General features: G+C 46.5%; 2 protein-coding genes across 2 annotated transcripts; one reads left to right on the top strand and one right to left on the bottom strand.

Annotated features, from left to right (window-relative positions):
* Nucleotides 1-7,341: 7,341 nt before the first annotated feature.
* Nucleotides 7,342-8,017, top strand: LOC109743718 (auxin-responsive protein SAUR71). Its single transcript, XM_020302803.3, has one exon. It carries the CDS (start codon nucleotides 7,563-7,565, stop codon nucleotides 7,845-7,847), a length of 285 nt encoding a protein of 94 aa, XP_020158392.1. The 5' UTR covers nucleotides 7,342-7,562; the 3' UTR covers nucleotides 7,848-8,017.
* A 9,681-nt stretch (nucleotides 8,018-17,698) lies between these two features.
* On the bottom strand, nucleotides 17,699-19,851 carry LOC109743719 (BTB/POZ and MATH domain-containing protein 3-like). The gene has a single exon (XM_020302804.2). The coding sequence runs from the start codon at nucleotides 19,849-19,851 to the stop codon at nucleotides 18,772-18,774; it is 1,080 nt and encodes a 359-aa protein (XP_020158393.2). The 3' UTR covers nucleotides 17,699-18,771.
* Nucleotides 19,852-25,144: the final 5,293 nt, after the last annotated feature.

Genomic DNA, 25,144 nt, shown 5'->3' with positions numbered 1-25,144 from the left:
TACGACCCCAGACGAATCATAGTGCACCGCCCATCACGCCGCCCACCAACATGTGCCATCACGGTCACCGAATCAACTTTGCCGTCTCCTTGAGGTTACCGACACGTGACCTGGAGGACGGGAGAAGAGATAGTAGCCTCAGGGGCATCCGCAACATCGCCGGCGTGAGGGGACAACCACCACCGCCGCTGCGGAGCCGACCGGACGCACGGACAAGGGGCCTGCCAGGCACCGAGGCCCGGCCGGACCCAAAAGGGTCCGGACAGCCCCTGCCGTCACGCTGCAGCTCGCCGGTGACCAAGCTGCCACCGCCCGCAGACCACCGCGTCCTCGCCACCAACCAGGGAGCAGCGTCACCGCGCACCGAATCGCCGGCCCGCCCTAGCCCAGATGGAGCCCGAAAGGGCCCAGATCTAGGCCGCGCGGGCGCGGCCAGCCACCAGAAACGCCACGCCGCCCTGCGGCCAACGGCCGCGCCGCCGCACTAAGGGCCTCGAAGCCCGCCGAAATCCCGCCGCAGAGCCACACCGCAGCCGGCCGAGCTGCACCGCCGCCATCGGGAGGGCCCCGCGCCCCCATGATCGTACGGGGAAGGGACGGCCCGCCGCCGCCAGCGCCACGCGAGCAAGGCCCGGCGGACCCAGTTGGCGGCGACGGAGAGGGAGAGGGACGGGGAGGGGTTCCGGAGGAGAGGGAGCGGCAGGGGCCCGCCCGTCGCCCGCGGGGGGGGGAGCGAGCGGATGGGAACACGGGGGAGGGGGAGAGGGAGGCGGGGCGCGTGTGGCCGGCGGCTGCGGGGGGGAGGAACCGTAGCCTAGCTCGCGGGCGGGTTCAACCCTAGCCTGTCTCATTCCTTCCCTCTCCCTTCCGCCACGCCGCCAACTTCCCTCTCCCTTCCGCCGTGCCGCCAACTTCCCTCTCCCTCCCACCACCCCGTAACGATGGTCCGGAACAGGATCACCACCAATGCAATGTTGACGCTGGAACGTCGGTTGCAGATTGAGGAGGAGATCCGGGCCAGGCGCACCGCTCGTCTCCCTGGCAATCTGTCTATGTATTCGCCTGAGTCGGAGGAGGAGGAGGAGCCAGAAGCGGAGCAGGACACCCAACCCATGGAGGAGGAGGAGGAGGAAGAGGAGCATCCAGAAGCGGACGATGCGGCGGAGACGGCTGCGGGCTTATGCATGGAGGATCGAGGTCGCTTGGACGGCGGATTTGGCGAAGCAGACCGCCATCCTCGAAGCGATCCAAGAATGTGATCTCATGTTGAACTTTGCAAACACTTTAAACATTTGCCAAAGCTTACCACAGAAAAACTCAAAATTTTATTTTTTTTTCATTTTTTTTCATTTTACTGTTCATCAGAGCTCGTTTGAGCTCGAGCTCAGTAGGGTACTTTCGTAATCGTCCAAGTGTTATTGTTTAAAAGAAAAAAAACTTCCCCGCTGCTGCAGGGAGGCTAGTTCATCGATCGTTGCTGAAGAGTTCTTGGTGAAGAGACCTTTGTATAAATTGATAAAACAAACAGATACAGATAAGATATGTTTTGTGTCCTTTTTCAGTTTTTTTGGAACCTAAAAAATTAAATTTTAAATCTTTAAAATTTTGAGCTTGATGGACCTCGACTTTCATTAGCAATTTCGGTTAGAAGTATCCATTTCGGCCATTATATGTGGTCTCAGTTATATTCCCTCACACATTTTCCATGCTTGCTGCGTAGAGTCGTCAATCGACCAAGATATCACAGAATCTAGCATGAATGATATAGCATCATGATCCACTGGTCCCGGCCAATATTGTTGGCATGCATCCGGTCTTACTCAAAAGAATCGACTAAGCGTTATTGCTCTTCACATGGCTTCTAGAACAGTGAATTGGACGGATTCACCTGGTTGGAGAAGAATGACGTCGCTAGCTAATCAATTTACCTTTCTCCGCAAAAAGCTATTGCACCTTAATTTACCTGACCGGCCGGTGAAGGCTTGATCTGGAGCGGCCTAAGAGACGTCGGCAATCATTTCGCAATTGCCCTGGTCAAAACTTTTGGGTGGATTGTTAAAGTCAGCGTCCTTCTCACGTACTCCCTCCGTCCTTTAAAGAGTGTACTTCCAACTTTTTTGGAAATTCAAACTTTTTTATATTTAACCGTGTTTATATAATAATACATCAATATTTATGCCATCAAATTAGTAGCATTAGATTCGTGATAAGATATACTTCCATCGTATACCTATTTGATTTCACAAACGTTGATATATTTTTGTACAAACTTGATCAAACTTTAAGATAGTTTGACCCTCCAACAAAGTTGGAAGTACACTCTTTAAAGGACGGAGGGAGTACGCGAAACCGCTGGTCCAGACTATTCTCGGAGCATTGGTTATCTGACGGTGACGTGATGAGATTGCGTCTGCTCGTTTGATTGGTCGATCGGTCAACTGTTCTTTCCGTCGAATATATTTTCATTCCGAACGACTACTCAACACAAAGGACAATATTAATTTTTTATCTCAAACTCTCGTAAGATCACTTAGTTGCTATATACTCCCTTCGTCTCAAATTATTTATTTTATATTTATCTAGATACGGATGTATATAACGCTAAAATATGTCTAGATAAAAATCGGATGTATGCACAAATACTATCTCCCATTCACAAATATAAGATATTTTGAATATTCTTTTGAACCAACTAAAAGAAGAATTATATACGAATTAAGACGAGTGAAAACACACTAAAATATGTCTATACATCTAATTTAAAAAAAGTTAGAACAACTTATATTTATAAACGAAGGGAGTAGCTTTTAGAGTTGCAACTTTACAGATGGTCAATCTCAAATTCCCACTGGCATATAAAATATGCAAATTTTACTTCTCATGGAGTACTATACTTCTTAGGAGAGAGACAGAGAGATACATCCGCTAATCACAGTAGTCAGGCTGCGACAATATCCAAATTCTGTACGCGCGTCTAGAGTGAATACTTGAAACGTGACAAATTTTTTTAGCACTAACTTTCTATCATGTACAGTGTACCGTACCCTAAGGCTCCCCAGTTTCCAGGATCGAGGTAGATGTAAAAGTTGGCCTGATGATTCTGGTCAGTGCTGCTGCTTCAGTTTGAAGAGTTGAATGACATGCATTGGACGTACTTAGTCCTTGTCTCACTTGCAAGTGCAATCTTCATCTCAATCAGTAATGCAATTAAGCACGTGTGTGCGACGTAAGCAAAGTAGGACCAGTAAAACCAGCCAAAGGAGAATCTCAGGGCGGCATGAAACGACCGTACGTACCTCGTCCAAATGAACTGTTTCTCTGTGCTCTCATGGATCGGAAGCTCGGCGGCAGCTTCGCCGGGCGACCGGGACAACGACCTACGTACGTACGACACGAACAGACACCATGGACCGCACAATCTATGTTCGATCCACATGGTGAGATGGAGCAACTGTCGACGCAATTTCTATTACCAGGACATGTGATGTACTGTACGTACGTAGTCCTGCCCGACCAGCAGTTTGTCCGGTAGTTGTACGGGTTGGTGGGAGCGTGTGGTGCGGTCCGTGCTATGATCGAGCCGTGCGCTCGGGTCAAGTCGCCGATCGACTCGATCGACTCGCGCGTCCAGCACTTCAGCCGGTGACCCAGGACGAACCACTGACTGACCCACCGCCGCCCCGCTTGATTAGTTAGTATTAACCGTATTAAATTAATTCAGGTGGAGATCCAATTTTTCTTTAATGCAGGTGGATCAGCCGATCCAGTTTTTCGGCTGCGACTTGCAAGTTGCAAGCACACGGGCCTTGCATGCACCGGAGAACTGGCATGTGCATGGGCTGCCATTTTTCTGGTACAAAATTATGGCATGTACGTCTTATAAGCATGTATTAGTGTTTGTTCACAAAACAATCACCGACTGATCTGAGAGAGAGAGAGAGAGTTGGGAAAAGGTGAAATACTCCCGAATGTGGCGTTTCGGTGCCCAGGCTCATTTACACCTGCCCAGGAAAAAAATCACAAAAAAAATAAAAAAATTCAAAAAATTCCAATCTTTTTTTTCATGGTAGACAATTTATCACGTGAGGTCCGCTCTAAATTTTAGAAGCAAAAAAGACAAATCGGGTCAAAACAGTGCATGAACAACAAACATTTTTACAGACCCCGAATTTGTCTTTTTTGCCGAGAGCTGCTCAAATGTCCAAATGATTTAAAAATTGGACCGGACCTCACGCATCAAATTATCTACCACACAAGAAAATAGGAATTTTAAAAAAATAGTATTTGTTTTGATTTTTTCGTCGAGGCGGGTGCAGCTGAGCCTGGGCTCAGAAGTGGATTACCGAATACTCCCTCCGTTTTATTTACTCTGCATATTAGAGTTGACTAAAGTCAAACTTTGTAAAGTTTGACCAAATTTATAGAAAAGAATATAAATATCTAGCATAACAAATCTATATGATGTGGAAGTACATTCAACAACGAATCTAATGGTATTGATTTGTTATTGTATATGTTAATATTTTTGTCTATAAACTTTGTCAAAGTTTGTAAAGCTTGACTTTGACCAAAACTACTATGCGGAGTAAATAAAAACGGAGGAAGTACTATTTAACAGTCAGGATATGATGTATAAATGTCTGGTCTCTGGGCCCCAGCCTGTCTTGAAATATATAAGGTAGAATGTGATCTACCTTTCATTTAAGAAAATAGGATATGATGTATAAATGTCTTCTGGTTTCAATCACGTTCTCATGGACGACATGTTTGTTATTTGTGTCGTCTATCGGCATAACTCCATGCACATCTTCGATGAAGTATCGTCGTCGTTGGATCTATTATGTCGATCATTGCAAGCAAGGTCTTTAGCCTGGTCTCGCAATACTAGTGTGGTAACTTGCCTAGATCGACGGTGATCCCCCTGTCAATTTTCTTGGCGAGATTGCTGTCTCAGCCACACGCAACAATCTACTATTGTGCCGATTCAACGAAGTTTGTTCCTCTACAAGTCTTTGCATGTACTTCAGTCGTTTCTAGCAAAAAAAAAAAGTGCTTGGTCGGTTGTATTTCTCGATGTTGTTCACGGTCGACAAGATACAACGATGACAAACTCATTAGTGGATTCATGACCAACTTCTCTCATTAATCTCATGCGTCCTTACGTGCCTATATATGTGATGCTCATGCACGCCCGCCTCTTCCATGTAGGAAAAAAAAGTCACACGTTCGTTCAATTTACTGGTCGATCGAGTTATGGACAAGTGCAAATCCTAGGAAAAAAGATTGAGAAGTTCCGCTGGTTGATCATATCGTAGAGATCATTCACATTCCCTTCTCCATCGATAGCGCTGTCAAAGCCTGGCCAACCATAGAATACCGCTTTACATGCATGTTAATTAGAACCCCAAAGTCCACCTCACACCAAGAAAAAGGAAGAATTTGTAGGCCAGTACAGAAACATGAGCTCTTTTACCGTACCCTGTCATCAATATGGGCCGTCTATTCAAGAAATCTGAGGGTTGTGATGGATCTATACTGCTCAATTTGGGCCAGTCCCATCGTCAACAGTAGCGGTGGAACTGGCAGGTCCACGAGCAGCAGTATACGTGTTGTGAGGGTAATTTAGGGAGTGGAAAAAAGTTAGTGCCCTTTTCCCGCACGCGCCTCTCGTCTCGGGTTCCGGCAGCCGCTTTTCGAGCATCTCCATTGTGGACCATTCCCGTGGATCGACGTTACTACGCCGCCAAACGCCAGCCGGAACCGGCTCCTCTACCGTGCCTTCTGGCACGGCAGGGTGCTACAGTGCTCGCGCAGCGGAAGGAACGGAAGGCACAGCACGGCTACTGTAGCAAGTTCACTGTTCGAACATTGTGCTAAAAGTCACTGTTCCTGAACTGTAGCGCATGCACTGTTTTGCTCTCTGTAGCAAGAGATCTGAGACATTCATACTAGATCTGATGGCTGATAAAGGCCCAAAGGTAGAGCACTTAGCACCCTGCCGTGCCACAAGGCACGGTAGAGGAGCCGGTTCCGCGCCAGCTATGCTCGAGGTGCCTGCCACACGCAGCCGCGTCGTCTTCCTCGACGAGCCCCCCTCCCCTTCCTCTTCCGTTGGAAACTGCTGCATCTCGTTTTCATCCGCATCCCCTTCCGGGCGGTCAGCAGTATGGCACAGTTGTGCGAGCCTGACGAGCTCCTCTTCTTCAGCGGCAGCTAAGGAAATTAGATGCAGTGCGTATTTCAGAAGCAAACCAATCGACGGGCTCTATAGATCAACCAAAACACAGCATCTCCACCGACCAAGAGTTAAATGAACCACCATGGAAGGTGGGAAAGTTTGCGATCCTGTACTGACCAGGACGTGAACGTGTGTGTGAGGGCGATGCACACCCCAGCGGGAGGCGCGGCTGGAACCTGGAGGTGCGAGGACACGGTCAGATGACGGCGAGATCAACGAGAGCCCGTCGGCGTTGGCGGTAGTGCACCGGGAAATAGGGACGCGGCATCGAGTTCGGCTACGGCTCGGGGCAGGGCAATGAACAGACCAGCCGATTCTTAATGGGCTGACGTTATTTTGTACTGTAAAACAAAATTATGACTAGAGTACCCTCACAAAATCAAGGGTGGATGATATGGTATACTGCTCCCTTCCCTCTATAACAGTACAGGGTACCATAAAAACATGCATGTGGGGCACGCGCGGTAGCTAGGTTTGATTCAATTTCAAACTGATTAATATTCACGACAAACATGTTTTGTCAACGTTCAGGAAAGGACTCTTCGTAATCTTCAACGGTGGTTAGTTAGCATACATGATCTATATAATTGGATCATGGATGCACACGCATATTTCAGTTGCACGCGTGCGTTTGTACGAAACTCTGCGTGAGCTCAGTACATGTCACAGGATGCATGCGCATTTTTTGTATATATGTGCATTAATATAGTGTTTATTTCCTGAAAAAAAAACGTTAGTGCATGTCTAATTCGCACTCTAATTAACGAACATACATGCATCTCGACGAAGCATAAATTCTTCTTGTCAAATCCAGCTTTGAAAAAAAAAAATCATTGCCCATACACGAGCTGTTTCAACTTTTAAATTCTAGCACACTGACCAGCCGGGTCTTATTAGCTAGTAGCTGGGTAAATGAGGACAATAGTATTTGTATTATAATGCGTGTAGCTAACCAAATTCCATGGTCATAACTTTCAACGATGCTGATGATACGACAGCCAACATGTTTGAACCCAATGGAGGTTGACCCAAACTACGACTGCAAACGCCACCACAGAACAGTAAGCTAACAAAATTCCTCTCTCTCTTTCTACCCGCCACGTCTCTCTCTCTCTCTCTCACCACACGCTCGGGTACTCATGATCCAATCAAACATTCCATCGGCTATAAAAGGAGAGCCCCAAGCCAATGCCAAGAATCACAAACACGGCACATATGCATTCACATCGATCAAGGCCTAAGATCTAGCTAGCAGCTAGCTATATACCTAATTACCTATACTATCTCCTACAAGATCAGTTCGTTCGTCATTGATCAACCAACGATGAGGGAGCTGATCCGGCGGTTGAGCTTCTCGGACCCGGTGAGCGACCGCAGCGACGGCGTGCCGCGTGGGTGCGTGCCGGTGCTGGTTGTGGGCGATGGCGACGAGGAGTGCGAGCGGTTCGTGGTGCGAGTGGAGGCGCTGCGGCACCCGTCGCTGGCGGCGCTGCTGGAGATGGCGGCGCAGGAGTTCGGGTACAAGCAGGAGGGCATCCTCCGCGTCCCCTGCGCCGTTAACCAATTCAGGCAGGCGCTCACCACCGCCGCCGTCTCCAAGAACTACTGATTAGTATTTAATTCTTAGCTGATCAATCAAGCAGATCGAACCTTATCGATCGATTGACTTTCTGGGTACTTGAGGAGCGACTCTCTGGTGCTGTTGACTTAGACTTCGTATTATAGCCTTATTGTGTAAACCATACCTTATTGATATTAGACTTATATATGTCATCATTATATATATATGTGATAGGCCACCCCTTTGAGGGTTGAACCAGTTCCTTCAAAACCTACGTTTTACATGGTATCGAGTCTAACCTAGGTCCTCCACCTTCACCCCACCCGCCGCCGCCGCACCAAAACCCTAAACCCTAGGGCTGCCGCCGCCGACGCCATGACGCTTCCGCTTCGGGCGCCGCCAGCTCCGGGTCTATCCCCGCGTCGCTTGCCGCCCTCCTCAGCCTCCCACCTCGCCCCCGGCTCCGTCAGTGCCTCAGTTCTTCGGCACCACCGCCGTCGGCTCCTTGTTTTCAGTGCCGATCCCACTGTCACCGCCCGCGACGGCCTCAGCACCAGTCGCGCCGCCGCCGCCCGCGATGGCCTCCTCTGGATCCTCCTTGACACTCGCCGTCATCCCGGCGACCTCGGGGGAGACGCTGCCCGCGGAGCCACCCGCGGCCTCGCTCACGGCACCACCCGCGGCCGTGATCCCGATCGTCCCCGCGCCACCACCCGCGGCATCGGTCGCGGTCGTGGATCCTGTCACGGCTCCGCCGCCAATCGTCCCTGCTGCTGGCGCAATCACGCCCACCGGGCCGTTCGACTTTGACAACTTGATCGACATCCGACTCACGCCGGACAACTACTTGTTCTCGCGCGCCAAGGTCCTACCGCTGCTACGCAGCCGGTCTCTCATCGGGTTTGTTGATGGTTCGCTACCGTGTCCTCCGCAGGTCATCCCTACCGTCCACGGCCCGACCATCAACCCGAAACACCGTATGTGGGTGCAGCAGGACCAGGCGATCCTCTCTGCCATCCAGGGTTTCCTCGGCGACGGGGTCGCTGGCCTTTGTCTCTTCGCCGCCACCTCCATGGACGCCTGGACGACCCTGGAGCACGCCTTTGCCCAGGTCTCTACCTCTCGCTCGATAGCCCTTCGCAGCGAACTCGCCGACATCAAGAAGCCGGACTCCTCCGCTACGACCTACTTCAACAAGATGAAGGTGCTGGCGGACACGCTCACCTCTATTGGTCGGCCGCTTAGCGACGAGGAGTTCGCCGGCTTCGTCATCAATGGCCTCGACGCCGACTACGACAATCTCGCCGAGGCCGTCCACAACGCCAAGCCAACGATGCCTCCTCACGAGCTCTACTCACGCCTCCTCTTCACCGAGCAACGCGTCGAGGCTCGTCGCTCCACCGCCACCATCACCGCCCAGTCGGCGGCCATCTGGGCCTCTCGTGGCCAGCGCCCACCTGCCCTGTCACCTAGCAAGGCAGCCCCGCCCCTGCATCGACCCTGGGTGGGGGCCCAAACACTAGGGTGGTGTGCCAGCTATGTGGTCGTGAACGCCATGTCGCCTCCAAGTGTCACCGCCGCTTTCAGAGGAGCTTCCTTAGCATCGGCAACGACGGCAAGGGCAACGAGCGCCAGTTTGCCATGGCAGACTTTGGTCCTCCCGCCGCCGCCCCGGCTGCCCACATCGCTGCCACCCCGTCTGCCCACATCGCCGCCAAGGGCAAGGACCCACGCGTCGAGCAGGGATACACACCATCCTACCCTGTTGATCCAGCCTGGTACATGGACACCGGCGCCACGGATCACATGACGAACGAGCTCAACAAACTCTCCACCTACCAGCCCTACTGCGGGTATGATCAGGTTCACACCGCCAATGGTGTAGGTATGCCCATCTCTCATATTGGCCAAGCATCTCTTTTAACTAGTCATCCCTCTAGGCAGCTCCATCTTCGTAATGTTTTACGGGTACCCTCCGTAACTCGTAATCTTTTATCTGTCCCTAAGCTCACCCTTGATAATCATGTCCTATGTGAATTTCACCCTTTTAATTTTTTTGTTAAGGATCGAGCAACCCGGGACGTTCTGCTTAGTGGCCAGTTGAGCCAAGGCTTGTACCGTTTGGAGGATCCATCCGCCCCGTGCGTCTTCAGCGGTGTTCGTGTGTCGCCTTCCCAGTGGCACTCTCGCTTTGGTCACCCCGCCACACCCATCGTTCGCCACATAATCCACCGTCATGAGCTGCCATTAGTGTCTAGCAATAAAGAGATGTCCGTGTGTGATGCCTGTCAGCAAGGCAAGAGTCATCAGCTACCTTTTGTTTCATCTACTAGAGAAGTAAAGAACCCTCTTGAAATTGGGTTTTCTGATGTGTGGGGTCCGGCACAAACATCTGTTAGTGGTCACAACTATTATGTCAGTTTTGTTGATGCCTATAGTCGCTTCACTTGGCTTTATCTTCTTAAGCGCAAATCTAATGTGTTTGATATATTCATACAGTTTCAATTGCATGTTGAACGTCTACTCTAGCATAAAATTATTCATGTTCAATCAGATTGGGGGGGGGGCGAATATCGCAACCTCAACACCTTCTTTAATAAGCTTGGGATCTCTCATCGTTTATCATGCCCGCATACACATCAGCAGAATGACGCTGTTGAGCGCAAACATCGACATATAGTTGAGACCGGCCTCACACTTCTTGCCCATGCTTCTGTACCCTTTCGTTTTTGGAGTGATGCTTTTGCTACCGCGTGTTTTCTCATTAACAGATTACCTACGCGTGTTCTTTATATGAAAACTCCGATTGAGCTTCTCTTAGGTGAAATTCCAGACTATACCTTTTTTAAGGTGTTCTGGTGTGCCTGCTAGCCTCATCTTCGTCCTTATAATGATCGCAAACTTGAGTTTCGCTCCAAAAAGTGTGTGTTCTTAGGGTATAGTTCTCTCCATAAAGGCTACAAGTGTCTCCATATCCCAACCAATCGAGTCTACATATCTCGGGATGTTGTTTTTGATGAGACCGTCTTTCCCTTTTTTGCCATGCCTCAGTCATCCACCACAGCACCTTCTATGCATTCATCTCCTCTTATGCCTGGCCAATTTGAAGATGTTGCATATTCGCCTGTGTTGTTACCTAATCATGGTGCAAGAATTGGACATGGAGCTTGCCAGGAACTCCTCCCTAACGGACCCGCTACGTCGCCTGTGGTGCACATCGATCGGCCGGTGCATGCACCGCCTCCCGCCCTCGACCCCGCACCGGGCGCCCCGTCTCCAACCGCGCCTGGGCTGGAGCCCATGCTGGCTACTGCGACCGGGCCAGAGCCTGCGACGGCATCCTCCGAGCAGTCTCCGTCGCCACCTCCTCGCCCGGACTCCCCTCCATCGTCGCCCTCGCCATCCGCGCGGGCGTCCTTGGTGCCTACTTCGCCCGTCTGCAGCGGCTCACACGCCGCCGGGGCCTACGTCGCCTGGCCTGCTGTCGCCTGGTCCGCCGTCGCCCGGCCCGACGTCAACCAGTCCTTCATCGCTGGAGTCCCCTGGACCAGCCTCACCTGCTCCGGACATCCCGCCGGCCCCGGTGTTTGCTCCCCCGCGGCGTCCACACACTCGCAGCCGCAGTGGCATTGTTCGTCCCAAGGAGCGCATCGATGGCACGGTCACCTATCTTGCTGCTTGCCTGGCTCATGCTGTGGATGATCCAACCGCCGAACCACTCAGTTATCAAGCCGCTATGAGTATTCCACACTAGAGGGCTGCTATGGAACAAGAATATCATGCTCTTATGAAGAATAAGACCTGGACACTTGTTCCCCCTCCGTCTCGCATCAACATCATTGATTCGAAGTGGGTGTTCAAGGTGAAGAAACATGCAGATGGTTCCATTGAGCGCTACAAAGCGCGCCTCGTGGCTAAGGGCTTTGAATAGCGTCAGGGCCTGGACTATGAGGATACATTCAGCCCAGTTGTCAAGCCTACCACTATTCGACTTCTTCTGTCTCTAGCAGTTTCTCGCGGCTGGTCTCTCCGCCAGCTTGATGTGCAGAACGCTTTTCTTCATGGATTGCTTGAAGAAGAGGTTTACATGCGGCAGCCACCTGGATTTGTTGATCACACTCAGCCTCATCATCTCTGTCATCTGACGAAGGCCATATATGGACTGAATAAGCAGGTTCCCCGTGCCTGGCATGCTCGCCTGGCTTCAGCTCTACGCACTCATGGGTTCATTCCTTCGACGGCTGATACTTCACTGTTCTTGTTTCAGTGACCGAGTGTGACCATGTACCTCCTTGTGTATGTGGATGATATTGTCCTGGTGAGCTTATCTCCGACGGCTGCTGATGCTCTTGTGACTGCACTTGGTCGTGATTTTGCAGGTAAGGATTTGGGACAGCTTCATTTCTTCCTAGGTATTGAGGTCGCTCATCAGTCTCGTGGCAGTTTGGCTCTCACCCAAAAGAAGTACTATCTTGATCTCTTGCGCCGTGCTGGTATGCTCAAGTGCAAGCCATCGCCTACGCCCATGTCCTCCATTGACACCCTTTCTGCTGCTGATGGTGCTCTTCTCTCTCCTGAGGATGCTACTGAGTACAGGAGTATTGTTGGTGGCCTGCAGTATCTGACGATCACGCGTCTTGGTCTCTCCTTTGCGGTTAATAGGGTGTGCCAGTATCTTCATGCTCCCACTGATGTACACTGGTCTGCTGTGAAGCGCATACTGCGTTATGTGTGTCTCACTGTCTCCTTTGGTATTCACCTGCGCCCTAGTTCCTCCGGAGTTCTTTCTGCATTCTCTGATGCTGATTGGGCTGGGTGTCCAGATAACAGGCGATCCACGGGGGGACATGCTGTGTTCTTGGGTCCTAATCTGATCGCCTGGAGTGCACGCAAGCAATCCACTGTTTCCCGCAGCAGCACAGAAGCTGAGTACAAGTCGGTTGCCAATGCAACTGCTGAACTTATATGGATTGAGTCCCTACTTCGAGAGCTAGGAGTTGCTCAGCCACATCCTTCGGTCCTTTGGTGTGACAACATCGGTGCTACGTTTCTGTCGTCAAACCCGGTGTTCCATGCACGGACTAAACACATTGAGATTGACTATCATTTTGTGAGTGAACGAGTTGCACAGAAGCTACTACAAGTCAGGTTTATCTCTTCAAAAGATCAACTTACGGACATCTTCACCAAGCCTCTATCTTCTCCCATGTTTGAGGTCCGTAGGCGCAATCTCAACCTCCTAGATACTTCAGGAGTGAGTTGAGATTGAGGGAGGGTGTTAGACTTCGTATTGTAGCCCTACTGTGTAAACCATACCTTATTGGTATTGGACTTGTATATGTCATTATTATATATATGTGATAGGCCACCCCTTTGAGGGTTGAGCCAGTTCCCTCAAAACCTACGTTTTACACCTGCGCATCTTTTCTTCTCTTTCCATTTTGATTCTAAGGCTGGGGAATGATATGAGAAGGTTGCCATATGTATAGTGCGCTTTTATAATGCGCATTGTAATTTGCCGTTGGACTTCCTGCCAAAAATAATAACAAGTGAAACAATTGATTATTCGGTATGCATTTGTCCTTTCTAATCCTGGTTAAATTTTCCTTTCAAAAAAATTTTGGTTCATTTTTGGGCTTTATTTCAGCGATTGAGAAATTAATTTAGTTGACGCTTGTTTACTTCTCATGATACATAGGCTGCGATATAAGTCCCTCTATTTTTTAATATACTAGATATGTGCCCGTGCGCAGCCACATGGGTCAAATATTTTTTAACACAATATAAGATGACAAACAAAATAAGATTATGTTTTGGTTGTAAAGCATAGACTTTTCAGTTTTTTAACACAATATAAGAGGACAAACAAAATAAGATTATGTTTTGGTTGTAAAGCATAGATTTTTAATATACTAGATATGTGCCCGTGCGCAGCCACAGGGGTCAAATATTTTTTAACACAATATAAGAGGACAAACAAAATAAGATTATGTTTTGGTTGTAAAGCATAGATTTTTCAGCTATTTCTTAAACTTATGAAATAGATATATGCACATGATTAATCTGCTTGATTGGGTTGCCAAATATAAGAGATTGATTGATATTTATTTACTTCTTGGCCATCAATTTATTGCTATTTATTCAGTTACCAAAGATAGGTACGAGGTTTTATCATAAGAAACAATTTATTTACGGATCATGAATTTTTGCTATACTATTTATTGATCTGGTTTATTAAATTACCAAAGATTGGTTTGATGAAAACTAGAAGAGGATGAAACACGAGGAAAAATCGGTGGAGTGGACGGTTGGATGTAAAGGTGGTGGGAGAAAACTGAGTCGAAGATGAAATCTTACATACTTTTTAAGTAGTAGACATTTTTTTGCATGTTCATTTCCATGCCCATGGAATGTTTTAAGGGTTATTTCCATGGGAAGCCATATTTTAGCCAAGTCCCAGCCTTACGAGAACACCCCTGATGAAAATAAAAATTACAAACAAAGCAGAAAAATGTGGCTATCACTCTCCCGGAGACGAGTAACCCAGGTTTGATTCTTGTATAAATTGTAGCCATTCTTCTATGCAGCAAAGAAATGCCATAGCCGCAAAAAAGGAGCAAAGAAATGCTTTGGTTTCTTTTATAAAAAAGAAAAAGAAGAAAGGCAGTCTCTTTGGCTGTATTTTCTTTCTAATAATACTCCACGTATTAAAATATACTCGCCCGTAAACAACACAAGAACCGTTTTGGAAAGCGGGCACTTCATATAAATTTTTGTAGGACCTTTAGTAGTATCTAAATATAAAACTTTGAATGCGGAATGTATTTCTATTTTGCATACCACAATTTAGTTCTCTTGTTGGGATAATCCAGTTATCTTAATTATCTTTAAGGATAAAGTCAGTCTGTCCTTGTTGGCTCTCAGTTTACTGATGGATTTGATTGTGCTTGTTATTTTCGTCGACGTGTTTTCCTCTAGTCCTAGCCAAGCGAGGTTTGCTGAAAATCAGGAGGTGCATGCTCGAGTATATATGGCTAGAACGGGTCTGGTATATGTGCAGAGATATATAGATCAGGTTTGAATTACTATTTAACACCGATGTGTAGAAACAAAAATGAGATCTCGTGACATCTCAGCTTTGGTACATGTACGACCCATATACTCATGACTTGGGCTGCAATTCGGGGCCCCCGCCCTTTTTTCTTGTCACGGTTGCAAGTCCACCCTCCGCACGTAACTGAGGGCCCGCATTTTGTTTATCCCTGTTCTAAGTCCACCCTCATTATGCAACGGGGGCCCGACCAATTTTTTCCCAGTTGCAACTCCACCCTCAGTGCGTAACTAGGGGGAAGGACCCATTTTTGTCCCAATGACTGAATATTTTTATGTTTTTGAAAATATTGGAAAACTGATTTGGCATTTAGAAAAAAAACTTTGAAAAAAATTCCAGAAAAAACCAGGGCAAGGGCACGGTTCGGATGCCTATGAACTGCATGAAATACACAATGAACACTCAACTTCTTATGTGAACAATTTTTAATACTCCCTCCGTTCCATATTACTTGTCGCTGATTTAGTACAAAGTTGTACAGTATATTCTTTTAAAAATATTTGGTGAATATTTTGCAAATATAGGATAAAAATAATTTCAATACGTGATGAAGATTAGTTAAGATTATTTACTAGAAGATGACAGTCTTTTTGAATTCATGATGAATATTTTCAAATACGTGTTCAACAATTCTTAACGCAATGACGGACAAATTTCAATTACAAGATGAATGTTTGAAATAGAAGATGGATAATTTTTTTAATACGTGATGTATTATTTATGAATACATGCTGAACATTTAATAACAGCTGGTGATTTTTCTAATACATGTTAAACATTTTAATAAACTTAAAAAAATAAAAATATTTTGGCATATAAGTTGTTGCGTGGATAAGAAACCGTACGTGGCCCACACCAACATCTATCATATAGTGTAGTGGGCCGGTCCCACCCCCCCCCCCCCCCCCCCCCCCCCCCCCCCCCTGCGATGTGGGCGAGCACCCCACCTAACACGCGGGAAGCGATTTATATGGGCTATTTAGATTGGGACCAAATATAACCTTACGAAAATATTAGTCACACCCACAGATTGTGGCTACCGTTTGGTCTGCCTCTTATTTTAGCTCGCCATCGTCAACTTCGGCCTGCCCACATCTTATTTTTGCCAACTCGTGGGCAAAACAGTGCGTGAAAATCATCCGCCAAAAAATTGGTTGCCAAATCTGGTGTGAACCGGTCACCGAGGTATAAAGGATGCGACAACTTTTCTCACATGTCAGCACTTTCCCCTTCTCTCTTCTCACCTATACACACGGAAGAAAAAAAAATACCACATTCCCGATCTACAATCACCGGGCGGCCAACAATGTTGATCCATTATCGATATGGAGTAGACTTGGATGCATCATATTTTGTTTATATAAAGAAGACATGGTGCATGGCTGTCTATGTCTTGGATGGCATGTTAATATGTGAACTTTATTTGGTCTTTTCGATGAATCTTATGTACTGAACAACATATGGCTACTTAATGTATAAACTGAACAATGTTATTCTGAAGTTCTGTGAAGGCTTGCTTATTTTTGTGTGTTAGTTAATTCACAATTTTGTATCCGTGCCATGTTATATATGTGAGCTTAGTTGATACCAAAAATTCGAAACAAATCAAAGAAAGGTCAATCAAAGTTGCCAACTATTTGCCTTCAAACCAAATGATAGCCAATGGTTTGGCCAAAAAAATTGGCAAGTACTATGGGCTACAAATCTACAATCGAAACAGCTACAACTTGCCAATTTTTTGGTAATGCCCTTGAGTTTGTCACACCAATAATTTGGTAGGGCTAGCTGGGGCACAATCCAAACAGCCTTATGCACACAACTAATGTGTTGATGCAGCTTGCAGTGTGGCTTTGGTGGAACATGGTGATCACATATTTGACACCCCTTCCTCTAGACTTTAATTACTCTCTCAGATTCAAATGTCTAAACCTCACATGTATTTGATAACTTTTTCGACCTTTAATTGGTTACGCGACTTATATACCAACAGCAAATAAGTATGTAAATATCTAAGTGGTTTAAACATAGACAAGGGAAATGCTGAAGCAGATCTTTGGTTCCTGTGCCTAGGTGCACCCTATATAGACTTCTAGTTTTTTAGTTCTGATTTAAAAAAACAATGAGTAGTACATTATTATTTTTATTTATTAGATGTTCATGTTAGTGTAACAAGCATCCTTGACAATTTTCGTGGGTGCAAAAAATAATAATTAAGTGTTACATTTGAGTTGGTGTTCGACTTGTTTTTATTTTGTGCATGTCAAAATGCTTAAGCTTTTCACCGAAAAGTTTGCAGATAGCATTTGAGTGTAACAATGAACATATCTATTTATTTTTAAAAAAATTGACATTTTCATATACCATTTTTTGCTCCCATGCAGGAGCATATGTTCCCAAGAGCCGAATTTGATTTCCATAATAATATAAAAAGTGCTGTATCAAGAAAAATGTGCAAAGCTCGTTAGAACTTGCAACTATCTATATCTAGCGATGGACGCCGGCGTTATTCTTCTTCTCTTGGCATGCCATCTTTTTGATGACGAGATCCAACAGAGCAGAGGGGCAATGCGTTGTTAGCTGTCGCACTAGTAGAAAAGGGGGCTTTTGTCCCGGTTGGTAAGGGCCTTTAGTCCCGGGACTAAAGGGTCGTTACTAATGCCTCCCCTCTTTAGTCCCGGTTCTTACACGAACTGGGACTAAAGGCCGTCCACGTGGACGCAGCCTGGAGCTCCACCTTTAGTCCCGGTTACCAACCGGGACTAAAGGAAATTTTATGATATTTTTTATTTTGAAATTTTTTTTGCAAATTTTTTTTAATTTTTTTTTTGATTTTCAAATTTCTGAATTATTTTAACCTCTAATCTCTAATCACCACCCCTCATTTATCCTCTAATCTCTAATCACCCCTCATCATTCCAAATCATCTAACTTCCCGGACGGTCACCCATCCTCTCACTACTCCAGCCTGAGCACGCTTAACTTCCGGGTTCTATTCTCCCTCGTTTCCAAGTCTGCACTTGTTGTTTTCCTGACAATAGTAAGATGTCAATTCTATTAACCCTCAGTAATTTAGCTTGAGCATGAAGTGACACATTTCACTGTTTGAGTTTGAAACTATTGTTTTAACAAACAATAATTATTTAGTAACACTAATATTTCTGGAATAATTAGTTTGACCATTGTTTGACCACGGTTTGACCACAGTTTTGACTAGATTTGACCAAAATTTAAAAAAACTGAAATAATTATTTAGTAACACTAATATTCTAGAATAATTAGTTTGACCATTGTTTGACCACAGTTTGAAATTTTTTGAAATTTTTTTGCCTCTCCAGATCTTAAAAGCCCCGTATCTTTTTTCTGTTAGGTTTCCGAGGTTAAATTCGGATGTAACTTTTCGAGTAGATGATTTTTCATATAAAAAACTTTTTCATCCGAGTTCGTATGCAAAAGTTATGCCCATTTTAAGAAATTCCAGAGAGATTTTGCAAATAAAGTCGAAATTCATATTTGTTAATTTTCCCAACAACTAGACCACATATCACATGGGAAACTTATTTTATTTTATTTTTTTGACATTTCCATCATTTTCTTTTGTTTTTTCTAAAACTGAAAAGGCGATCCACCAGGGGGGTAGAGTTTGAAAATGAGACCTTTAGTACCGGTTCGTGCCATGAACCGGTACTAATGCCTCAAACCCCATTAGTAACGGCTGGTGGCTCGAACCGGGACTAAAGGTCTAACCTTTAGTACCGGTTGGTGCCACGAACCGGTACTAATGGGCATTGCACCCTTTAGTCCCGGTTCGCAGGTGAACCGGGACTAATGCTTTAGCCGCACGAACCGGGACCAATGCTCATATTAGTCCCGGTTCGTGACTGAACCGGGACTAATGTGAAAACTGCTCTGTGACGAAAGCCCTGTTTTGTAGTAGTGTCGAAACCCATGTGCCGCCATGAATGCTTCAAGATTGCCAGGAGAAGAGAGGAGCCGCATGCACGCGTCCCACAGCACGGGGAAACGGTGTCGGTCCGCCAACTCCAGAGTGTCAGCCACAGATCCCATGCTGATGCGCCGGCACAGTGCCTCCTCGCAGATGCGCTTCAGCTTCTCCAGCTCATACCTGTCTGCCGCGACGAGCAGCCCCTCCGCCATCCACGCCTCCTCGAGCAGGCTCGTCTCGGGGGGCGAGTCGGTGTAGACGAACTGGAGCAGAGCCTTGAACACCTGCGGGTCCATGTCGTCCACGCGTAGTACTCGGTCGGTGTCCTCGTGGTCGTTGATTCTCGAGGCGATCGAGAGATCCGCCTTGAAGACGGGGGATCGGGCCTCCAGTATCCACCGGTGCGCGGCGAAGGTCTGATGGCCGACCTCGATCTTCACGTTCGGTCTTTCCTTGCTCCAGATGGCTTCGGCGAGCTGACCGCGCAAGGCGAACGGCGGCATCGGCGCAACCTTGACGGTGACGGTGAGGTCGCACAGGATGGTCAGGCAGTCGTCTTTGAGATGCTTCTCCTTGTCGAGATCCTCGTGGCGGACAAACTCTAGCAAGCTCCAAGTGAAGGAGAAGTCACGCTGCGAGCTTTGAGTGTAGCATGGCGTTCCGGCGTGGTCAAGTACACTCATCTGGGCCTTTGCCCATAGACTGCTGGTCCATGAGCTGCTGCTGGCACTGTCGATGGACAGGGAGATGTGGGAGGCCTCGTGCTCCTCTGTGAAGCCGTTTGGAAAGCACTTGATACGCCAGTTGTGGCCGCAGACGGCGAACCTGCTTGATCTCATCTTCATCCCCATGGCCACCATGTTCCGGACTTTCGTGAACTCAGGGATACGGAGAAGGTGGGAGCCCGTCGCCTGCCTCACGGTCATGGCGGTGGTTGAAAAGAAGAGCTGCTGCCTACCCGGGCCGCGCAGTGTGGACACGAGCGCCGACATTGACATGACGTGATCGGCGCGGCTTGGGGAAGAAGATGGCAGCGGCTAGCAGTCTTGCAAAATGCAGCTGGTATACGAATATAGGGAAAATATTCGGTAGAGCATAGGCTTCGGGACACCCCCTTATCTAGCCACTCATTTTTGCATCACGATTCGTGCGAGTATATTTGTCTTTTTTGTTTCTCCCATATAAAAAACATACGAACTTCAAACTTGGCGGCTCAACAAAACATTCTTACTAGAATGTGGGAAAAAAGTTTCAGAATTTTTCGTGCAATATAAATACTAAACAGTACATTTTTTAATAAAAAATCTAATTTCGTATATTTATGTTTGACAAAAAAATCTGAAAGTTTTTTCTCACATTCTAGTTAGAACGTTTTGGTGTCTTGCAAAGTTTGAAGTTCATATGTTGTTTTATTTTGAAAAAACAAAAAAGAGAAAATCTGATGTACAAAGTTAGTTGTCTAGCACGGATCTCAAAGCAATGTTGGAGGGTAAGGATAATGGATGTCCAGAAACCCGAGCTCTAAAAATCCGCGTCCACGAATATAGCTGTGTCAACGATGATGCCCGTATTTGCAGAGACACGGATTGTGTTGAATTGGGAATTGATTGATACGCACCAGATCTTCAGGTTCTAATATCTCAGCTTTCATGATACATGCACAGGCCGAATATACATAGTCTTTTTTTTTTGCAGGTGATAGATAGTCTTGACTTGGGCTACAATTCAGTCTCGGTCATTTTTGTAGGGAAAGACTATCACACATAATTTTGCGGGTGATAGATACTTACTAGTAGAAAAAGGGTCACCTGTCCCGGTTGGTAAGGGCCTTTTGTTCCGGTTGTTGAACCGGGACTAAAGGGTCGTTACTAATGCCCTAGCCCTTTAGTCCTGGTTCTTACACGAACCGGGACAGATGGGCCTTCACGTGGCCGCTGCGGCCAGCCCAGTCAGGAGGGCCTTTGGTCACGGTTGGTGACACCAACCGGGACCAAAAGGCATCCACGCGTCAGCATTTCAGTGGCTGGGGTTTTTTTTTAAAAGGGGAGGGTTTAGGGGGTGTAAGCTAGCTAACAAAGATATATAATAACTGATATATAATAACTCTTCCTGCCCGCATCATGCATCATCATAATAACAAGTCCTACTAATCATCATCATACAACTTCTACTCGTTATTAATAACAAGTCATACGATCATCATCCTCATAGTCATCGAACGAATCCTACTTAATTGTTTTTAGCACATGATCATCAGTATTGGGTAGGACCTAAATACCCTCTTTAAGGTAAAATAGCATAAAACAATATAGACCCCGACTCTCCATTATGGAGAATGGAGATCATCCTGTCTCCAATTTTTGCGCTTCGCTTCCTTTTGCTTCCAAGAACCTCCTTGCGACTGTCCATACATTTTTCCATTCTTTGATTTTCATGTCTCCACTTCTTTTAGAAATCCGGTATGAACAGTTGAGATTCGTAGGATGACATGGTTGTATGTTCAAAAAAATCAAGGCTACCATTCTGATACATCAAATGAGGCACACAATCCTCTGAGATTATCTGTTGAAAAACATAGTAATAACTTCATAGTTAGCAATGATGTACTAGTTTTAGAAGTATGCAAAAGATGCACGGATGTCGTAATAGTAAGAAATCTTACCAGGGTATCTCCATAGTAGTTACCGTAGTTCAACACGTGCACTAGTGGCACGTATTGACCATAATATGGAGGATTTTTACAATAGATATTGTAATTCTCAAGATCAGTACAAAATCCAACCAGATGAGTTTTCCCCTTATAAGTTAACTCAGAGCCATCGGTGTAGTAGGTTCTGTCTACCATGTTCCGCACATTGTTTGAACAATCAAAATAAGCTGTCAATGAAAATAAGCTGTCAACTATTTTAAAATGAACAATATAAATTAGCTAATAACTATGTTTGAGAAACTCACATAGCGGTAGAATTGGAGGCGTATCAACAAGGACCCAAATGTCCATATTGTCTTGCTCGATGTCAGGATTACCAAGATCCATGGTGACAAGCATACCATCATTAAAACCATACATCTTGCAAAATGCTTCCCAATTTTTGCAACCAAAATGGGTTACGCTCTCAGAATTATACAGATTTACTTCAAAATCTATATCATGATGGGTCCTTAGGTGAATTTTCTTTGTTTCCATATTGTCATGGTCTTCAAAACCCATCCTCTCCAAGACGTAGCGTCTTGCATGGCATGAGATAAGCTAGTCGAATTGTAAAAGATAAAAGTACACGTTAAAATAGTTGAAGTCGTGCTTAATTACGAAAAAATAACACTTGTCGTCGTTGCGTACCGTTTCAACATCGAAGGTCTCCTCCAGCTTAATACCGAAGCGTCGATCTTCGTCCAGGTGAGGCCTGTCGCACAGACCTCGGTTGTCGTGGCACCAGTCGCACTCCCACGGGAGACTTTCGTCGTCCGAGTACGACATTTCCTATGTTCATAATTCAAATATTAAACGTCTATAATTAAATATATGTACTAATTACCTAAGTTAGATCATTATTATTCATCACGGGTTGACTATCGGTTTGTCGAGTCTTTTCTTGAAAACTCTCAGCTCACGTGGTGTATACATTCGACCGTTGGTGATGGTCGCTCCTCCTTTCATCCCCGAGTGCATTACACCAAAATGTCTAGCACACGGGAATGAAGGAGAAGCGACCCCCATGACAACAGTCGGGATTCTTCGTCCTCTCATATATATATGGTGGAACTCTCCCTCACTAATTCCTCTCAGACATTTGCGACCGTCGGTGATGGTAGCTCCTTCCTTTCGTTCCCGAGTGCATTACACCAAATTGGCTAGCACACGGGAACGAAGGAGAAGCTACCCCCACGACAACAGTCAGGATTCTTCGTCCTCTCATATATGGTGGAGACTCAATAAACTTAAAGTCAACCCGAAATATCATTTAATTATCTTTCTAAAACCGGTTCATGGCTGGTCTCACCTCGAGATCGGAGGGGGTCGGTGACGGGGACGACGGCGGGGATGATGGAGGGGGGCCCCTAGATTTCTGCGAAAACAAAAACCCTATAAGCTATCAACTAATCATATGCATACGCCTTGCATAGTGCTCTTCAATTTTAGCATTCAAAGTAGGAGTAGTTTTCCAATTTGAGCATTCAATAAGAAAAATCAATTCACAAAATAAAGTAGTATTTAAATTAGGATGCATTCAATTATAAGCAAAACTACATCATCTCCATGCGTTCGTACATCATCGAATATTATCACTTATACACCTCGAATACTACCATACATATAGCATCGCTAGTACAGCTAGAACCGTAGCGCCCGACGGGTATCGGCGCGGGCGGTGGACACCCAAAGAGAAGGAACCATCACAGGATCATAGCTCCAGTGAGATCCCTGAAGAACCTGCCAGGTATTGTCGAACCTGCACTCCAACGCAACCATGTAGCGACGGACGTGCTCGTCCTCCTCGCTGACACGGTGACGTACCACCTCCGCGGTGTCCGGAAGCCTCGGCACCATCACTGGCCCACGCGACCGCCACCAAACAAGGATCGGGTCAATGACGGGCTGGCTCCTCACCAACCTACGCCCCCCGGAAGGTAGCACCTCCCAAAACCAGCCCGGCGGAGCCCAGTCCCGGACATGGCCCCTCTGATCAAGCCGGCCTCCTCCGCCGAGTCGACGACGAGGATGCGGGATTGGCATCGTCGACGTCGATGCGGGAATAATTGCTTTAACTAAAAAATAAACTAGTTCTATTAATTTTCTTGCTAAAAATAAACTACTTCTATAGTAAAATAAACTAGTTTTATTAAATTAACTAGTTCAATTACTAAGCACTTACTATAAATAGAATAAAGTAGTACTTACTAAAAATAAACTAGTTTAACTAGTTCTATTATTTTTCTAACTAATTCTATTAAACACTTTCTCTTCTTATTCTATGAACAAAATTACAACAGAAAAAAATCATAAAAATTCTATGAACAAGATAAAAATTCTATGAACAGAATTACAACAGAAAAAAATTATAAAAATTCTATGAAAAAAATGACATATTCTTTGCATATATATGAACAGACAAACATTTGCATATTCAACAATAATATCACAAAAAAATCTATGAACAGAAAAAAATTCTAACTTTTGCATATTCATTTATGAACAAATTACAACAACTCAATTAACTACACATCTAAACTACACATCTAAATTAGGAAAATTCATATGAGCTCACTAAGGGGGCGCCGATCGACGAGGAGGCAGGGCACGGGGGCGACGGTGAGGGGCGCGACCACGGGCGACGAGGAGGCAGGGGGCGGCGACGGCGACGGTGAGGGGCGCGGCGACGGGCGACGAGGAGGCAGGGGGCAGAGGTGAGGGGCGCGGCGACGGGCGATGAGGAGGCAGGGGGGCGCGGGGCGGCGACGGTGTCTGGGCGGCGCGGGACGGCGTCGGAGGCAAGGGTGACGACGGCGACGGCAAGGCGCAGAGGGGCAGCCTGGCGGCGTCGTCGGGGCGGGGAAGACGAACTGAATGAAAAATTTCACAAGTGCTAGTTATATAGACGAAGCATTGGTCCCGGTTCGTGACAGCAACCGGGACGAATGCGACCTTTAGTCCCGGTTGGTGCCACCAACCGGGACCAAAGGCCTCTTTTCAGCAGACCAAAGGGCGGGAAGCGGCGGCCTTTGGTCCCGGTTGGTGGCACCAACCGGGACTAAAGGGGGGGCATTGGTACCGGTTAGTGCCACGAACCGGTACCAATGCACACCTTTAGTCTCGGTTGGTGCCACCAACCGGGACCAAAGGCCTTGTGCTGCTGCGCCCGCGTCGAAAATTTAGTCCCACCTCGCTAGTTGAGAGGGGCGCGCAGTGGTTTATAAGCCCCACTGCCGCACCCCTCTCGAGCCCCTCTCCATTGCAGGCTTACGGGCCTAATTGTCACTGCTATGCCTGATGGGCTTACTGGGCCTTTTGCGGGCCTGAATCCTGGCCCATCGATGGGTTTCTAGTCGTATTCAGGCCGTGGTGGCCCAGTAGGTGGCATATTTTTTATTTTTTGCCTTTTTTTATTTTATTTTTTGCTTTATTTATTTTGCTTTGTTTCTACTTACAACAAAAAACTTATTTATTTTATTTTATTTTGTTTCTAATTACTTATTTATTTTACTTTATGATAATTCTTTTTGCTATTAAAGTTTCTAACAAAAAAAGTTTTTTATGAAAATTCTTTTTGCTTTTAATGATTTTGAGCAGAA

This window comes from Aegilops tauschii, chromosome 7, assembly GCF_002575655.3.
Source record: "Aegilops tauschii subsp. strangulata cultivar AL8/78 chromosome 7, Aet v6.0, whole genome shotgun sequence".
Lineage (NCBI taxonomy): Eukaryota > Viridiplantae > Streptophyta > Magnoliopsida > Poales > Poaceae > Aegilops > Aegilops tauschii.
This window is presented reverse-complemented; position numbering and strand designations above follow the sequence as displayed.